This window comes from Rhinolophus hipposideros (genome assembly GCF_964194185.1).
Source record: "Rhinolophus hipposideros genome assembly, chromosome: 11".
Taxonomy (NCBI): Eukaryota; Metazoa; Chordata; class Mammalia; order Chiroptera; family Rhinolophidae; genus Rhinolophus; species Rhinolophus hipposideros.
In genome coordinates this window covers 30911662-30926766 of record NC_138057.1, presented here as the reverse complement: position 1 = coordinate 30926766, position 15105 = coordinate 30911662, and the positions used below count along the sequence as shown (strand labels likewise).

Here is a 15105-nt window from a genome sequence, read left to right as displayed (position 1 = left end):
ATGACTTTAAGGGGAAAGATTAGGTTCTCTGAGAGACTGAAGAAACCTAAGATGTTGCAAGTACAGATTGTGTTCCTTAGCGCTCAGTGTCCCGGTGCTGTGGTATGACCGGTGCCCTGAGGAATGCAGTCCTGACCTGAGTGTTTTCATTGTTCGTTAGCTGCCTCTTTCCTTACTTCTGCCATTTCCGGTTCTTGGTATTAGGGGTAGAGCTCAAAGTTTAGGAGACATCGATCAGTAAAGGTGACTTCATAAGAAAATAAAAGAGTTTATTCTCATTTTATCGCACCTTCAGAGACAAAACTACATGTGAAATAAAGTATTTTAAACTTACATGTCGAGTTTTGAAAATAAACCATTTGCCATTTGTGGCACCTCATACACTTTTGGAGAATGAAAGAATAAATTGTTTTTTTCCTGTGGATATTCATCAGAGTATGACCATATGATAAGCTTTAACCTAGGTTCCCATGATTAGAAACTCTTTATGTTGGAATCCACTTCGGCAGTGAGATTTCACCTCACACTTTACCCACCCACATGTTTCGTAAATACTTACGACACATCGTAAGAACCAAGATGGCGCAGTAGGTGAATGCTGCATTTACCTTCTCTCGCAACCACATCAAAATTACAACTAATCTACAAAACCACCATTATTGAGAATCACCTAAAATCAAGCTGAACTGGAGCCACTTTTTCTACAAGTCCTACAATTAAGGACTTGTAGAAGAAGCCACCTCCAGACTGGTAGGCAGGTGAGAGACATGGAATGGCTGGTCCTACACCCACCTGTGACCATTAAAGATCAGGAGAGCTATTTTGGCTGTGGATGTCCCTCACCATCCACTAGAAGGGTAAGAGACCCCAGCCCCACTCTAGCCCAGGGTTCCAATGCCAGGAGAGAAGTCCCCATAATTTCTGTCTGTGAAAACCAGTGGAGATTGTGACTGAGTGAGACGGAGGGCAGCTGCACGCACAGGTGCTCCTCTTAAAGGAACTGTGCAGACTTACCCACCAATGGAGTCACTCGCTCTGAGCTTCAGTGCTGGGGCAGCAGCTGGAAAGGTGGCAGGGACAAATCATGGGGAATTGAGTTGTCTGGCTCGGGACAGGCTGGAGAGGTAGTTTTCTCCTGGACAGGACCTGGTGGAGGCCATTGTTTCTTTGTTGAGCCCTCTCCCTTCCCGGCACAGGAACACAAGTGGCTGCCATTTTTGAGTCTCTGCAGTTCGTTCACCCCGCCCTGGCGATTCGAGACTCCCACCCGCCCAACTTTCAGGCACATGAAGACTGTTTCCAGCAGCTTTTTCATGTAAACCGCCTGCCTTTGCTCAAGCTGCAGACTTTCCTAGACTCTCAAAGGTTCGCGGAACCCAGACAAGCTGCATCTGGCTTGAGAGTGTTCTGTTCCTCTGGCTGAGCAACCCTAAACTGGCAGTAGCAGTAGCCAGCCTTGGTTCATGGTTTGGACTCTCAAGGCACTTCCAAGCACAGCATAGGTGGCAGCCATCTGTGGATTTCTTTCTGTCTCCCGCTGGATGGCCCCAGGTGGGGCACAGGCTGTGGCTGAAGTAGACCTACAGTGGATCCTCTCCACGGTGGTCTGGGGCTGGCACCCCTAGTGGACAGCTTAAAAATGAGCTGGAGCTGTAAGGTCAGCCCCTGCACAACAACTCTTCCACTGTAGTTAAGGCCAGTCCTCAAAACCAGTGAGCCCAAAGGTCAGTCCTTCACATTGATGTGCAGTTATTAACCAAGGCTCTACTATAAGAGGAGGGTACACACAACCCACACAAGGGACATGCCTACAGCACGTGGCTCAGGTGACCAGAAAGACTGCTCCACAAAACCCTACTACATAAGACCATTCTACTGAGACCAGAAGACATAGCAGCTCTACCTAATACATAGAAACAAACACAGGGAGGAAGCCAAAATGGGGAGACAAAGAAACATGTCCCAAATAAAAGAATAGAACAGAGCTCCAGAAAAAGAACTAAGTGAAATGGAGATAAGCAATTTATCAGATGCAGAATTCCAAACAATGGTTATAAGAATGCTCAATGATCTCAGGGAGAACTTTAACAGAGAGCTAGGAAGCATAAAAATGGAGATGAAAACCATAAAAAAGAATGAGTCAGAAATAAAGGATACAGTAATGGAAATGAAGAACATATTATAGGGAATCTACAGATTAGATGAAGCAGAGGATCCAACCAGCGATGTAGAAGATAAGGTAGTAGAAAACACCCAACCAGAACAGCAGAAAGAAAAAAATCCAAAAACTTGAGAGTTTAAGGGGATTCTGGGACAATACCAAGCTTACCAGCATTCACATTATAGGAGTACCAGAAGGAGAAGAGAAAGAGCAAGGAATTGAAAATCTATTTGAAGAAATAATGACAGAAAACTTCCCTAGCTTTTGGTGAAGGAAGTAGACATTCAAGCCCAGGAAGCACATCGAGTCCCAAACAAGATGAACCCAAAAAAGCCAACATCGAGACACATCATAATTAAAATGCCAACAGTCAAATACAAAAAATCTTAAAAGCAGCAAGAGAAAGGCAGTTAGTTACCTACAAGGGAGCCCCCATATGACTGTCAGCTGATTTCTCAACAAACTTTGCAGGCAAGAAGGAAGTGCCAGGAAATACTCCAAGTGATGAAAAGCAACGACATACAATCAAGATTGCTCTACCCAGTAAGGCTATCATTTAGAATTGAAGGACAGATAAAGAGTTTCCCAAACAAGAAAAAGTTGAAGCAGTTCATCACCACCAAACCAGTATTACAAGGAATCTTAGAGGGACTTCTTTAAGAAGTTAAGGTGTTAAGGATGGGTGAAAGGGGAAGGGATTAAGAAGTACAAATTGGGTGTTATATAGTAGTCATGGGGATGTAGGTTATAGCATAAGGAATATAGTCAATAATATTGTAGTAACTAGGTATGGTGCCAGATAGGTACTAGATCTATCAGGGTGATAGATGGGAATGGGGTTCAGGACAAAGGTGAAGGCATTAAGAAATACAAATTGGTAGTTAGTATGGGGAATACAATCAACAAAGTTGTAAAGATCATGTAAGGTGCGAGGTGGGTACTGGACTTATCAAGGGGATCACGTCACAGACTGCGTAGATGCCTGACCAATGCACTATACACCTGAAGCTGAAGTAGAATAATACTGAATGCCAACTATAACTAAATATATAGTTACATACAGTCACAGGATGTGGAGTACAACATAGGGAAGATAGTCGATGGTATTGTATCAGCTATATAAGATGTCAGACAGGTAGCAGCTTGGAAGGTGGGTTATCACTTTCTGAAGGGTTTAAATGTCTAACTATTACATTACTTTGTACACCTGAAACTAATTTTAAAAATGGAAAATACTTATGACACATCAAGATTTGGTGAAAGAGGCAGGTTTTTTTAGTGTCATGAGTGACTGGCTCACTTGTACTCCAGGTACATCCTTCTCCAAGTGACTATTTTCTTCATCCAAAAAAAGAATTTCGCTTATAGCTTCCTACAAAACTTTCAACTTTTATTTCGCCACCTGATCATTACTTCAGATTGCCATTATTGTGAACTAATTTCACCTGTCATAATGAATTTTATTAATTGAACTGAATGGTACAGCGTATCTGTTAAGAAAGAGGTTAAACATTCTTCAGGCATATATTGTGACACTATTATCCTTAATTCTGTTAGGGTAACCTTCCACAAACCAACACTGGAGTCAAGAATTTCCTAACGTACTAAAAGCTATTAATTTACTTAGAATTTAGGTTGGCATACTAGATAATAATTGAAGTGTAACAAATAGTTGTATAAATTTATCAAGATTAATGTAGATGTTTTCAGCGTATTATTTTTACTTGATATTTGTTTTGTCTTCACATTACACAAAGAATCTTACTAGATTTGACTGCATTTTCTTGGCTTTTTAATTTGGCTTTTTAAAAACTATGTAATACTTTTTGTTAGAGTAAAATGAAAATAAATTTGAATAAATTGAAGGTTCTCTTATTCAAGGAACAGAAGATTTTTCCTTTGTTCTGTTGTTCTGTTAATTTTCACCCCACATTCACCATGTCTTCATGAAAACTACTTAATGAGCTAGTAGAGAGGCCACAGTCTCAGTAAAGCTGGAATTTATTTAATCTACATTGATAGCTTTTAGAGGATTCTTTAAGTTCAAAATTGTTAGTGATATAAGGACCCCGTGTACAGAGATGTAAGACAGCATGTGAAGGTATTTTTACTACTTATGTTGCAGATAAAGAGTTAGTATCTGTAATACATAAATTTTTCTAGATGAATAAGTTGAACACCCCAATAAAAAATAGTAGCTCATACACAATCTTACATATATATGGATGTTTAGAGATAAAATCTAACCAGTGGTAATAATCCCTGAGCAGTGATGTAACAGGAGAATTTCATTTTGTACTGTTTGTACATTTTTTCATTGTTTAAATTTTATAAGAATGAATTCCTTTTTTTATCAGAAAAAATGTAAAACTAAAAATATTTCAAATAAAAAGCCAAAACAGAACTCTTGCCGAGGCTCTAATTTTATTACATAAGATTGTCTTGGGATGGTTCAGATCAGCAAACCCAAACTATTTATCTCCACAATTCTTGGCTGTGCTTACGGCTGCTTCTCTAAAAATCTTTTGTCAGTCTAAATTTATTCAGTGTTCAGTATTTAAAACAAACAAAAACAATGTACAGGAAAGAAAAAACACCTGATGTCTAGAAACTTATAGTGAAATGATTGACAGGAGATATGAAATACTGGCCAGTATACAAATGGTAAATTCCAAGTATTATCTGCTAGTGACGCCCATTATTTGGGAACACTTCAACCGTTGTTTAGAAAAATGAATCTCATATTGTGATGTTAATGCTTTAAGTTTAAATACATTTCAGAATTCTTACGAAACTGATGTATTTTCTATAGATTTCCAGCACCTATCTAGAGAGCAATTGGCCTATACGGGTGAGTTATTTGTTACTTTGTTGGTGTTAACTTTCATTGGATAGCATTTGCTGCAAGAGGCATTCTGGGAATTGAGCCTTTCAGTGGGTGCATTGATAAAAGTAAAATTGTAATACTTGATCCTTTGTAAATTGTTAGTGTATAACATCTATAATGTAGCCAAATGTAACTTGTGTATAAATATTCAAATTTTTTTAATTTAGCGTTTTACATTTAATTCAATTAGCAAACATTTATTTAATAGTCTATTTAACTGATGCAATACTAAGCTCTTTATACCTAATAAAGTGTGCACGTTTGCAAAGAAGAGTTCTTAATTGTTTTTTTAAAATCAGTTTTCAGCTATTGATAAGCTTGGACAGAATATTGCTGTGGTTGGCAAGTTTGGTTTTGCACATTACTCTTTACTCACCAAAAAATGGAAGCTTTTTGGAAACATTACCCAGGTTAGTCTTTTTTAAATTAAAAACTGATTTCTCAAAGTAAAGGAGAACTACAATATAAAATAACTATAAGCCACTGTTTACTTATTAAAAATAAAGAAAATATTTAAAATGATGTTAGAATTTTGTCTAAGTCAATTCTGATGAAGTACTTGATGCTTGATGATGGATTTTGCACAAAATTTGAGATCATTTCCCTGCTTGTCTGTTTGTGATACAAATATTTGGGTAGCAGCTAAACATATGCAGTTGGATTTTGCACGAATCAAATAGGAAAAGAGAAGGAAATTAACATTTAATGGGTGATTGCTCTGAACCAGGCATGTTAAGGTGCTTTCATATGTTACGGCACTGATTTTCATAATAACCTAGGATTCAGAGTCAAGCAGCTGATAAATGATAAAGCCAGAATTTAAACCAAGGTCTTTTGAATGTGGGAATAATGATTCTACATGGTACCCAATTTTTTTGAATGATGTATTTCCTGTCTTACAGAAATGTTTAATTTTTTTTTTCAAAATAGGACATGAATCATTAATAAAGGCCCAAGAGAAATGCTTAATTGGGAGGATAGAGAATAGAGCAGAAATAATTTGAGCTTTCATTGTCTGCTTAGTAATATTTTATAAGTGTATTACTTACTGTAATTTCTAGCAGCATAAATAAAGATAAATTTTTTTATAATTTTCTCTTAAGGAGCAAAATATGATTGTGACAGGTGGCTTAGCCTGGTGGAATGATTTTATTGTCCTCGCATGTTATAACATAAGTGACCATCAAGAAGAGGTAAGTTTTTCTCTCAAAAATAACAGATTATTATATTTTAAAGATATTAGGGCCGGCCCGATGGCTCAGGCGGTTAGAGCTCATGCTCCTAACTCCGAAGGCTGCCGGTTCGATTCCCACATGATGCCAGTGGGCTCTCAACCACAAGGTTGCCAGTTCAATTCCTCGAGTCCCGCCAGGGATGGTGGGCTCTGCCCCCTGCAGCTAAGATTGAACACGGCACCTTGAGCTGAGCTGCCACTGAGCTCCCGGATGGCTCAGTTGGTTGGAGCGCATCCTCTCAACCACAAGGTTGCTGGTTCGACTCCCGCAAGGTATGGTGGGCTGTGCCCCCTGCAACTAGTAATGGCAACTGGACCTGGAGCTGAGCTGCGACCTCCACAACTAAGACTGAAAGGACAACAACTTGACTTGGAAAAAAGGCCTGGAAGTACACACTATTTCCCAATAAAGTCCTGTTCCCCTTCCCCAATAAAATCTTAAAAAAAAGAAAAAAAAAGATATTAAACACTATTTGGTTTTGTGTAAGAATAAGTTATTGTAAAATATACAAAACTTTATTTTTTAATCAAGAATTTGTCATTTTTAGTTAGTGGTTAACTATTTAAAAATTAAAGGGATAATCAGGACTTCTAGATAACTTTTTCTAATGATATTTAGCTGTTAGACATTCTCTATAAAGTTTGTTAAATAGTGGGGAAAATAGAAGCATAAAAGTTAATAAAGGTGGCTGTCCTTAGAGATTTATTAATTTATTGATTTGTATGTTTATTTTTTGAGAAACTGCTTGTCTCCTTAAATCAGGTCTAAATATTCAGGTCTGAAAAGAGTATCTCATAATAGTACATTTCACAGTTTTGATCACTTTATCTTTTATTTGTAGAACGAGCCTTCCCTATCAAGATATAAACATTATCTATTATTAATGCTCAGAGTAGTCTTTCAAATCCTCTTACTTGAAAAAGAAGTCAGTAGATAAGGAAAAAACAATATGTCTGAACACATGGATTTAGTCACCTATAGTAGGCATCTTGTTTTTATAATTTTCTTTATTTTTGTTTTCTTCAGCTCAGAGTTTACTTGCGAACATCTAATCTGGACAATGCCTTTGCTCACGTCACCAAAGCACAAGCAGAAACATTACTGCTTAGTGTCTTCCGGGACATGGTAATAGTATTTAGAGCAGACTGTTCAATATGCCTTTACAGTATTGAAAGAAAATCTGATGGGTAAGTGTGTAGCGTATAACAAATGACTTTTTGCTCCTATGTATCGTGTTTCCTCTGTAGTTTTTTATTTTCTCAAAACAATTACTCTAATTTTATATTTAGTTTTCTTTGTTTTAAGCGTTAAAAAAGGAATTAATTGTAATTAATGATATTCCTATGGTAGTTATTTTTTAGCTACTTAACTTTTTAAGTAAATAAGTAAGTAAATAAGCCTGCATTAATTTCTTCAGGTAATCTTACTGGATTCATTTAAAAAAAAAAAATCTAACTTGGCATGGGGTAAACCATTAGATACTGATTTTTTCACAACCTTGAAAACAAGTGGCTAGTAACTACCCCAGTTTTCCAGACACTTGGGTCATTTTAAAGGAGCTCCACAGCTTTAAGGCCTTAGGAAGCATTTCCTCAGCAGACTCAATTTTCCAGTGAACTAGGGTGGCTGTAGTATGGGGCAGGAGAAACCAGTAGTCGTGTTGCTGTTCTCTATTCCTCTATTCTTCTTGGCATCTGGTTGGCTTACAGCATTTAGACCATGCTTCTGGTGTTGTATTTTGCTCTCACATATTTTTTGTTTGTTTCTTTTTTAAAACAGGCGTGACATATATTTGTTGAAGTAGTTTAGTGATTGGGCAGTAATGTAAAGATAAAAATTAAGAAGTCTTACTAGTCTCAGACAGAACCCATGTCCTTTCTCAACTAACCAAGCTATTTCTATAGCTTCTACCTTAGTTTTTCCTTCACTTCTATTCACTTTCTTATTCCCTATCTTATTCCCTTTCTTTCTCCCTCATCTCCATGCATGTTCTTTGGATGCCTCAACCTTGTTAGTCTGTGCTTGAAGGATACTTGGGGAGGAGGGAACAATAGGTAGAAGGCATCTGGGTCCTCTATAAGCATGAAATCTAATAGTATTAGTAGCAGAAAAGGAGAAAAGAAAAAAAACCTCTTTAGCGTTGTTGTTGAGATGTGTGGCTTTTCTTTTCTTTTTTTTTCTAGTCCAAATATTACTGCTGGTATTCAAGTTCTTCAAGAAGTCTCGATGTCACGCTACATTCCTCACCCTTTCCTGGTAGTATCTGTCACTCTGACATCAGTGAGTACAGAGAATGGAATCACCTTGAAGATGCCACAGCAGGTATTATTCTGCTATCAGAGCTCTTTGGAGCTCATCTCAGTTTTTAGTGTTTTAAGTTGGTATCGGGAAATATTTATTCAGTAAATAAATACTAAATGTCTAGAATGTGCCTTGTTTGTAAATGCTGGGTTACAGTGACAAACGAAACAACCATGGTTTCTGTTCAACAATAAAGAAATAATTACATACATAATTATTTGCGGTACGTGTACCAAAAAGTAATACAGGTTTAAGTAGTCTAAACAAAAACCTGGAGTAGTCTAAACAATCAGAAATTTTCTGTACCATTTAAATTGAAACCTGAAGAACGACTGGTAATGATGTAAGTAAAGATGGGAAGTTTCAGGCAGAAGGAACAGTAGTGCAAAGGTACATAGATAAAGAGAACATGACACATACAGAGAATTGGAAGAATTTCAGAGTGACTGGAACATAGACTAGAATGTCAGCGAGGATATGAGTCCTATTGATAATTCGGACTTTAGACTTTACCGTAAGTCTAAAGTGTTTTAAGCTTGGTATTACTAGTTTTAAACTTTGTAACATTTAGTCTAACTGTAACAAGGAAAATGAACCAGAATGGGAACAAAACTGGGCATAGGGAGGGTAGCTGGGAGGCCATTGTAATGATTTAGGTGAATTGTGTTAGTGGCCCAAACTTGAACAGTGGCAAAGAAGATGGAAAGAAGCAGAGTAAATATGCTGTATAGAAGACTCCATGAATAGTTAATTATGAGGGAAGAGAAAGGATAATGCCATAGTTCCTGGTTAACATAACAGAGTGTAATGGTACCACCAGGACCCAAACTGCATAAATTCTATTCCAAGGCTCCTTCCATTGCACCAGTGGTTTCCAAACTTCGTATCAATGTGGAAACCATTTTCAAATGAATATTCTATGTAAATTTGTCATCCCTATCTGCTCAGTCTGTCTTTTACTTCCTATTAAGGAACTTCCATTAAACTCCTTTAAGATATAGGCCCCATTTCCTCTAAATCTATATTTCATGATAACCAGATAGTCCTAGTTGATACAGGAAAGCTCTATTTTCCAGAAGAACTCTAGGTATAAACGATGTGGAAGGAAAGTAAGCATTAATCACCTGAGGAAGTAACTGACTCAGGCAATGATTATTAGATGAAACCATCAGATGAAAGGTTTGTGGGAAACTTTACCGTGAAGGGATCAAATGGTCATACCCAAGCCTTATTAATAAACCTTAACATCACTAAAAATGGGAGAACCAGATGGCATGTGCTTCCTGGAGTGATGCAACATGAAGTTCACATGAAGAATTACTACCAAAAACATTGAGCCTGAATTGAATCAAGCTTCTATTCACAGGAAACACAGTGATAGAGATTTAGTTTAACACCACGAGGAAGCAGACTGTAGAACATTAAATAGGACAGCTATCTGTCAGTAACAGGATGGGGAGAGGAAGAGGAGACTCTTCTAAATAACACGTTAGACCCATAACAACCAAATGCAATGCATAAGTTGATTTGTGTCCTGATTCAAACCGGCTATAAAAAGACACTAAGCAATTCGAGATACTTAAATATGGACTGAGAGATAACACTAAGGAATAATTTTGAAATGTATTAGTTGTGATACAAGCATTGTGATTATATAAACAAATATATATTTTGGAGATGCAGATTAAGTTTATAGGGATAAAATGGCATGCTATCTTTTAAAATACTTTGGCAAAATAAAGAAAAAAAGGATAAATGGAGCAAATGTGGCAAAATCTTGATAATTGTGAATCTGGATGATGGGAACATGGGGAGGGTTCATTGTACTATTCTCCATACTTTTAATCATATTTGAAGTTTTCATACTAGGAAAAAACGAGACTCCTTGTATCGCAGATATAATAGGCAATCAGTGTCGTCAGTAGTACTGGGTGCCCCTTTTTAAGAGGAGACATCTAACTTGGTAAAGAGCAAATTAAGAAGTTGAAATATGATAGGAAATAGATGGATTATATCTTGTACAAAGGAAAGACCAAGATTGCTTACAGCAAAGCAAGTCCTAATATTAAAGATTAAAAAAATAAAACTAAGGACGAGAACTGTCCAACAGTAAGATGGTCTCCCTCATGAGAGTGAGCTCTGAAACTCATGTCTCTGAAACTCCCCATGAGAATCATCTGCCAAGGACTTTCTAGGATAAGAGATGGTGTGTTGGGTTCCTTCAAATTTAGCATTTTGAGGATACAAGTAGTCCTGTGTTTATGTTATAGTAAGTTTCTGAAAAGTTCATTCAAGTTGCCTGAGAACGCTCTTGTCGTCACCTATTCTTACATTTTATGATATTATTGGTAGAAAATGTTGAATGCATAGATACAGCTAAAGAAAAAAAGAATTTTTGGTTTTGAATGAGGTAGTGTGAAATGTAGCGGTGAAATTTACCATTTTACAACTTAAAAGTGGTCAGTCTGAACATTAGTCATATTGTAGTGATTGCAGTAAATGCTCGTTAGGTCTCTTGAAGTGTTTGAGGAGTTTGTCCCTACGTCAGTTCCCATACTGTTTTGATTCTTGTGTTTGCATATTTGTTTTTCTTTTGCCTCTCACATCTAGCTTTGACAGTTCCACACACTTCTTAAATTTCATTTTTCCTTCTTCTACCTCCAAGTTATGTGTTACTTCTCATGTGTTATGGAAGATAATCAAATTTTTAGTTTTCATGTCATTATATGCTAAATGGGGGGACTAAAGACTTCTTTCCAAGGGAAGTTCTTGGGCTTTGTGACAGTTGCTTGGAGATTTTATGGTTTGTATTTTTAAATTTCTACTTCTTTGTAAACTAACAACACTTCGCATGACACTTACTACCTACCTAGATGTGGTCTAAAGCAAAAATTAATGGCAGAGTCCATGAATCCCCTGGACCCTTTGCCATTTCTTTGTATACAGTCTAAAAGCAGTACAGAAGAGTATTTTGTGTAACTGAGTCGAGTACATATGGTGGCTGCTGTTTTCCTCACTGAACCCTAAGTGACACTGGCAGCAAGTGTCAAAGCTGGAACACAATCCCACATCTTCTGAATAATCATCCTTTCCTTCCTAAAATTCTTCCCTTCTTTGGTTTATGACATTGTGCTCTGCTCCTACTCTTCTTGCTTTTAAAAGCTTAGACGATGGCCCTATACTGTTTCACCTGTATGCTTTCTTAGAAAACTCACCTGTTTCTTCAGTTTACCAACCTCATCTGTATGGTTATGATTCTGTCATCTTCATTTCTGATTCAGCCATCTCAACAATATTTTTACTTGAAAGTCTTAAGATTCTTTCAAATTTAATGGGTAACAAAATGAAACTCCTTAGTTTTCCCTTCCCTAATTTCTCCTCCTAAGTTCTATCAGTGATAACCTCAATTTCTCTAGCACTTCACCTAGACTTGATACCCTGAAATCATCTTTGATTCGGTTCTATTTTTCTACCATTTGTCTAAGATATCAATAAGGTTTTGTTTTCTTTTTTAATCAAAATGCTCTTCTTCTTTACAAGTGAAAATGACTTGATGTCTGAGATTGGCTTTGAAACAGTGCTTCTCAAACTTGAAGCTCGGTAATCGGGTTCAGTGTTGTGATTGAGATTTTCCATAATGAAAAGGCAGACTATGTCCTTCATTCTTGAAGTCAGTATCCATGTCTGCCTCTTCCCAGTAACCTATCCTGGATAATGCAGAATTTTTAATAACTCCCTTACTCAAGAACCCTAAGTAGTGGCTTATTTCCTGTGTGGCCCATTTTCCAACCTTGCTTTCCAAGCTTTTCTTGAAGGTCTGTTACTATCCAGTATTTTTCTCATAATATCCCTAATCTAGACCGAGTGTTCTCACTTTCTCAGAATTTTTCTGTCCTGTCTTCATGTCGTTTACATTACTTTCTTCTACTAGAGGATGAGCCCTTTTCCTTCTACTCATGTATGTCTTTCTCATCCTTAAAGCCATTCATCCTTTAAGACTTCACTAACTTTTTACCATCTACATCACTAAACTCTCATTTTTATGGACTTCTAAAGTTCTCTTAGTTTTTCCAGGATAATTCAGCTCAGCCCTCATTTTATATTCATTTGTATTGTTCATTAATTGTATTGTGTTAAGCTTTGTATTTATAATTGTACTGTGTTAAGGTCTGCCCTCGCCAGAAAGCTGCTTGTACTCCCACAGAGCCTAACAGAAGAGCTGTGCATAGTACACACTCAATAAATATTGTTGGTCGTTTAACCTGTAGACTTCAGGGATTGGGGAGGGAGAGAATGCTGAAAACATACCTATAAATTAGTATTTATTGTTCATTTGTCTTTCAGGCTCGCGATGCGGAGAGCATTATGCTAAATCTTGCAGGACAGCTTATTATGATGCAGAGGGACAGGTCAGGCCCTCAGATCCGGGAGAAGGACAGTAGCCCGAACCAAAGGAAACTCGTGAGTGAAATGCAGTCGTTTAAAGCATTAAGAACCTGTGGGATTAGGGTAAAGGGATAAAAGAATTTAAGAGAAGAGTATTGTCTTGTGATTTGGAAACTGAGAAAGTACGTAAAATTAGTCTTAAGTCTCTGAGTATAAGATTGTTTGTGAGGGAAGCTCCTGAAATGATAATAAAACGTTCCGTGCTCCAGATGGTATTGCTTAGGCATTATTAATTGCAAATTCTAATGGGAAAATAAGATAAACTGGTGAAGTTCTTAGGGTTTTGTTTTGTTTTTAGGTTTAAATGTACATACTCTGAAACACCAGGGTACTACTACTAATTCTAAATAGATTACCCTGATTTTCCGAAAAAGTGTTTAAAAACACTGGGACCTAGGAATTTAAGAACCTACAAATTTAATAGGAAAAACTGATTCTTGTCTCTCCTTTTCCAGCTGCCATTCTGTCCTCCTGTGGTACTAGCCCAGTCTGTTGAAAATGTCTGGACTACGTGTCGAGCAAATAAACAAAAGCGTCACCTTCTGGAGGCCCTCTGGCTGAGCTGTGGAGGTGCAGGGATGAAAGTTTGGCTTCCTCTCTTCCCTAGGGATCACCGCAAGCCCCATTCCTTCTTGTCCCAACGGATCATGCTGCCTTTCCACATCAACATTTACCCCCTGGCTGTTCTGTTTGAAGACGCATTAGTCCTGGGTGCTGTCAATGACACTGTGCTCTACGATTCTTTGTACACTCGGAACAGTGCTAGGGAACAGCTGGGGGTGCTCTTCCCTTTCTGTGTCGTGGAGAGAACCTCTCAGATCTACCTCCACCACATCCTACGCCAGCTGCTGCTCAGGAACCTTGGGGAGCAAGCCCTGCTTTTAGCCCAGTCCTGTTCCACGTTACCTTACTTCCCTCACGTGCTGGAGCTCATGCTCCATGAAGTGCTGGAAGAAGAAGCTACCTCACGGGAGCCCATTCCCGATCCTCTGCTTCCCACTGTGGCAAAATTTATCACCGAGTTCCCCCTCTTCCTGCAGACAGTTGTGCATTGTGCCAGGAAGACTGAATATGCCCTGTGGAATTACCTTTTTGCAGCTGTTGGAAACCCCAAGGACTTGTTTGAGGAATGTTTGATGGCTCAGGATTTGGACACAGCTGCCTCTTACCTTATTATCTTGCAGGTAACAGCTGTCTTCTTATGAAGGTACAAGAATTAATGGGCTTAAACTTCAGGGGGCGGGAAAGGAAAGAAATGTCCTGTGATTGTGTGTAAGGAATCAATATATTCTAGTTTCTCTTCAGTTTATCTTTCCTTTTGAAGAATTCAGTCTTATCAAATGATGGCAGAAAATTTCTTTGAATATCATAGAGTAACATAGCAGAGATTTTTTTTTTATTTTATCCTGCTTGTCCATAGAAAGTCCTGAAACAGATTAATGAGTTTACAGTATTTTGAATTATACTGAAGAAAATGTATTATAACATGCACATTTACATAAAATTATTGAAATATTACATAAGAAACATAATTATTTTGAATATTACTAGGTTTGTCTGAGCCCCCCACAGTAGCAGATTTGTTTCCTTATGTGTAGAATTGGTGAGGGGACTCTGATTAGAATCGGGGTCATAACAGAGCACCTTATGTTAGGCGCCCCGTGGTGAGGAAAACGACTCTGGCCTGCCACAGTATTTACCCTCACAGCAGTTTTTCTCAAAATAATGGGTTGAGACTCATGAAAATTTGCTTCATGTATTTGATAAATTGTTGTTCCTATCTGTCTAATACGGATTTGATAGTTAACACTTAAAGGTTCTTTCAAATTACTGCAAAGTTGTTTTCATTGATGTAAGAAGCTAGCCGAAAACCTGGGTTGAAACTCTGCCGAAAGCCCATTTCCTACCCGCTTATTGGCTTCATGACAACTGACTGAAACCAGAGGAGAGGCTCCAGCAGAGGGTGGGTGGCCATGAAATTCTGTGGTTCCTTGGTTAGTCTTACAAAGCCATAGAACCACAAAAATAGAAACAAATTAATGCAGCTGTTTTTGGTTTAGGTCATTCCTTACTTA

At 37.8% G+C, this 15105-nt stretch overlaps 1 protein-coding gene across 4 annotated transcripts in view; it reads left to right on the top strand.

Moving 5' to 3' along the window:
* The window catches only part of RIC1 (RIC1 homolog, RAB6A GEF complex partner 1), a 98204-nt gene that overhangs the window by 73491 nt on the left and 9608 nt on the right, over positions 1-15105 (top strand). For all 4 annotated transcript variants that reach the window (XM_081067219.1, XM_081067221.1, XM_081067220.1 and 1 more), the window contains 7 exons: positions 4974-5012; positions 5348-5458; positions 6152-6241; positions 7310-7470; positions 8467-8605; positions 12929-13045; positions 13486-14214. In XM_081067219.1, the coding sequence (XP_080923345.1) occupies positions 4974-5012; positions 5348-5458; positions 6152-6241; positions 7310-7470; positions 8467-8605; positions 12929-13045; positions 13486-14214 (1386 nt within the window). The remainder of the gene's footprint in view (positions 1-4973; positions 5013-5347; positions 5459-6151; positions 6242-7309; positions 7471-8466; positions 8606-12928; positions 13046-13485; positions 14215-15105) is intronic.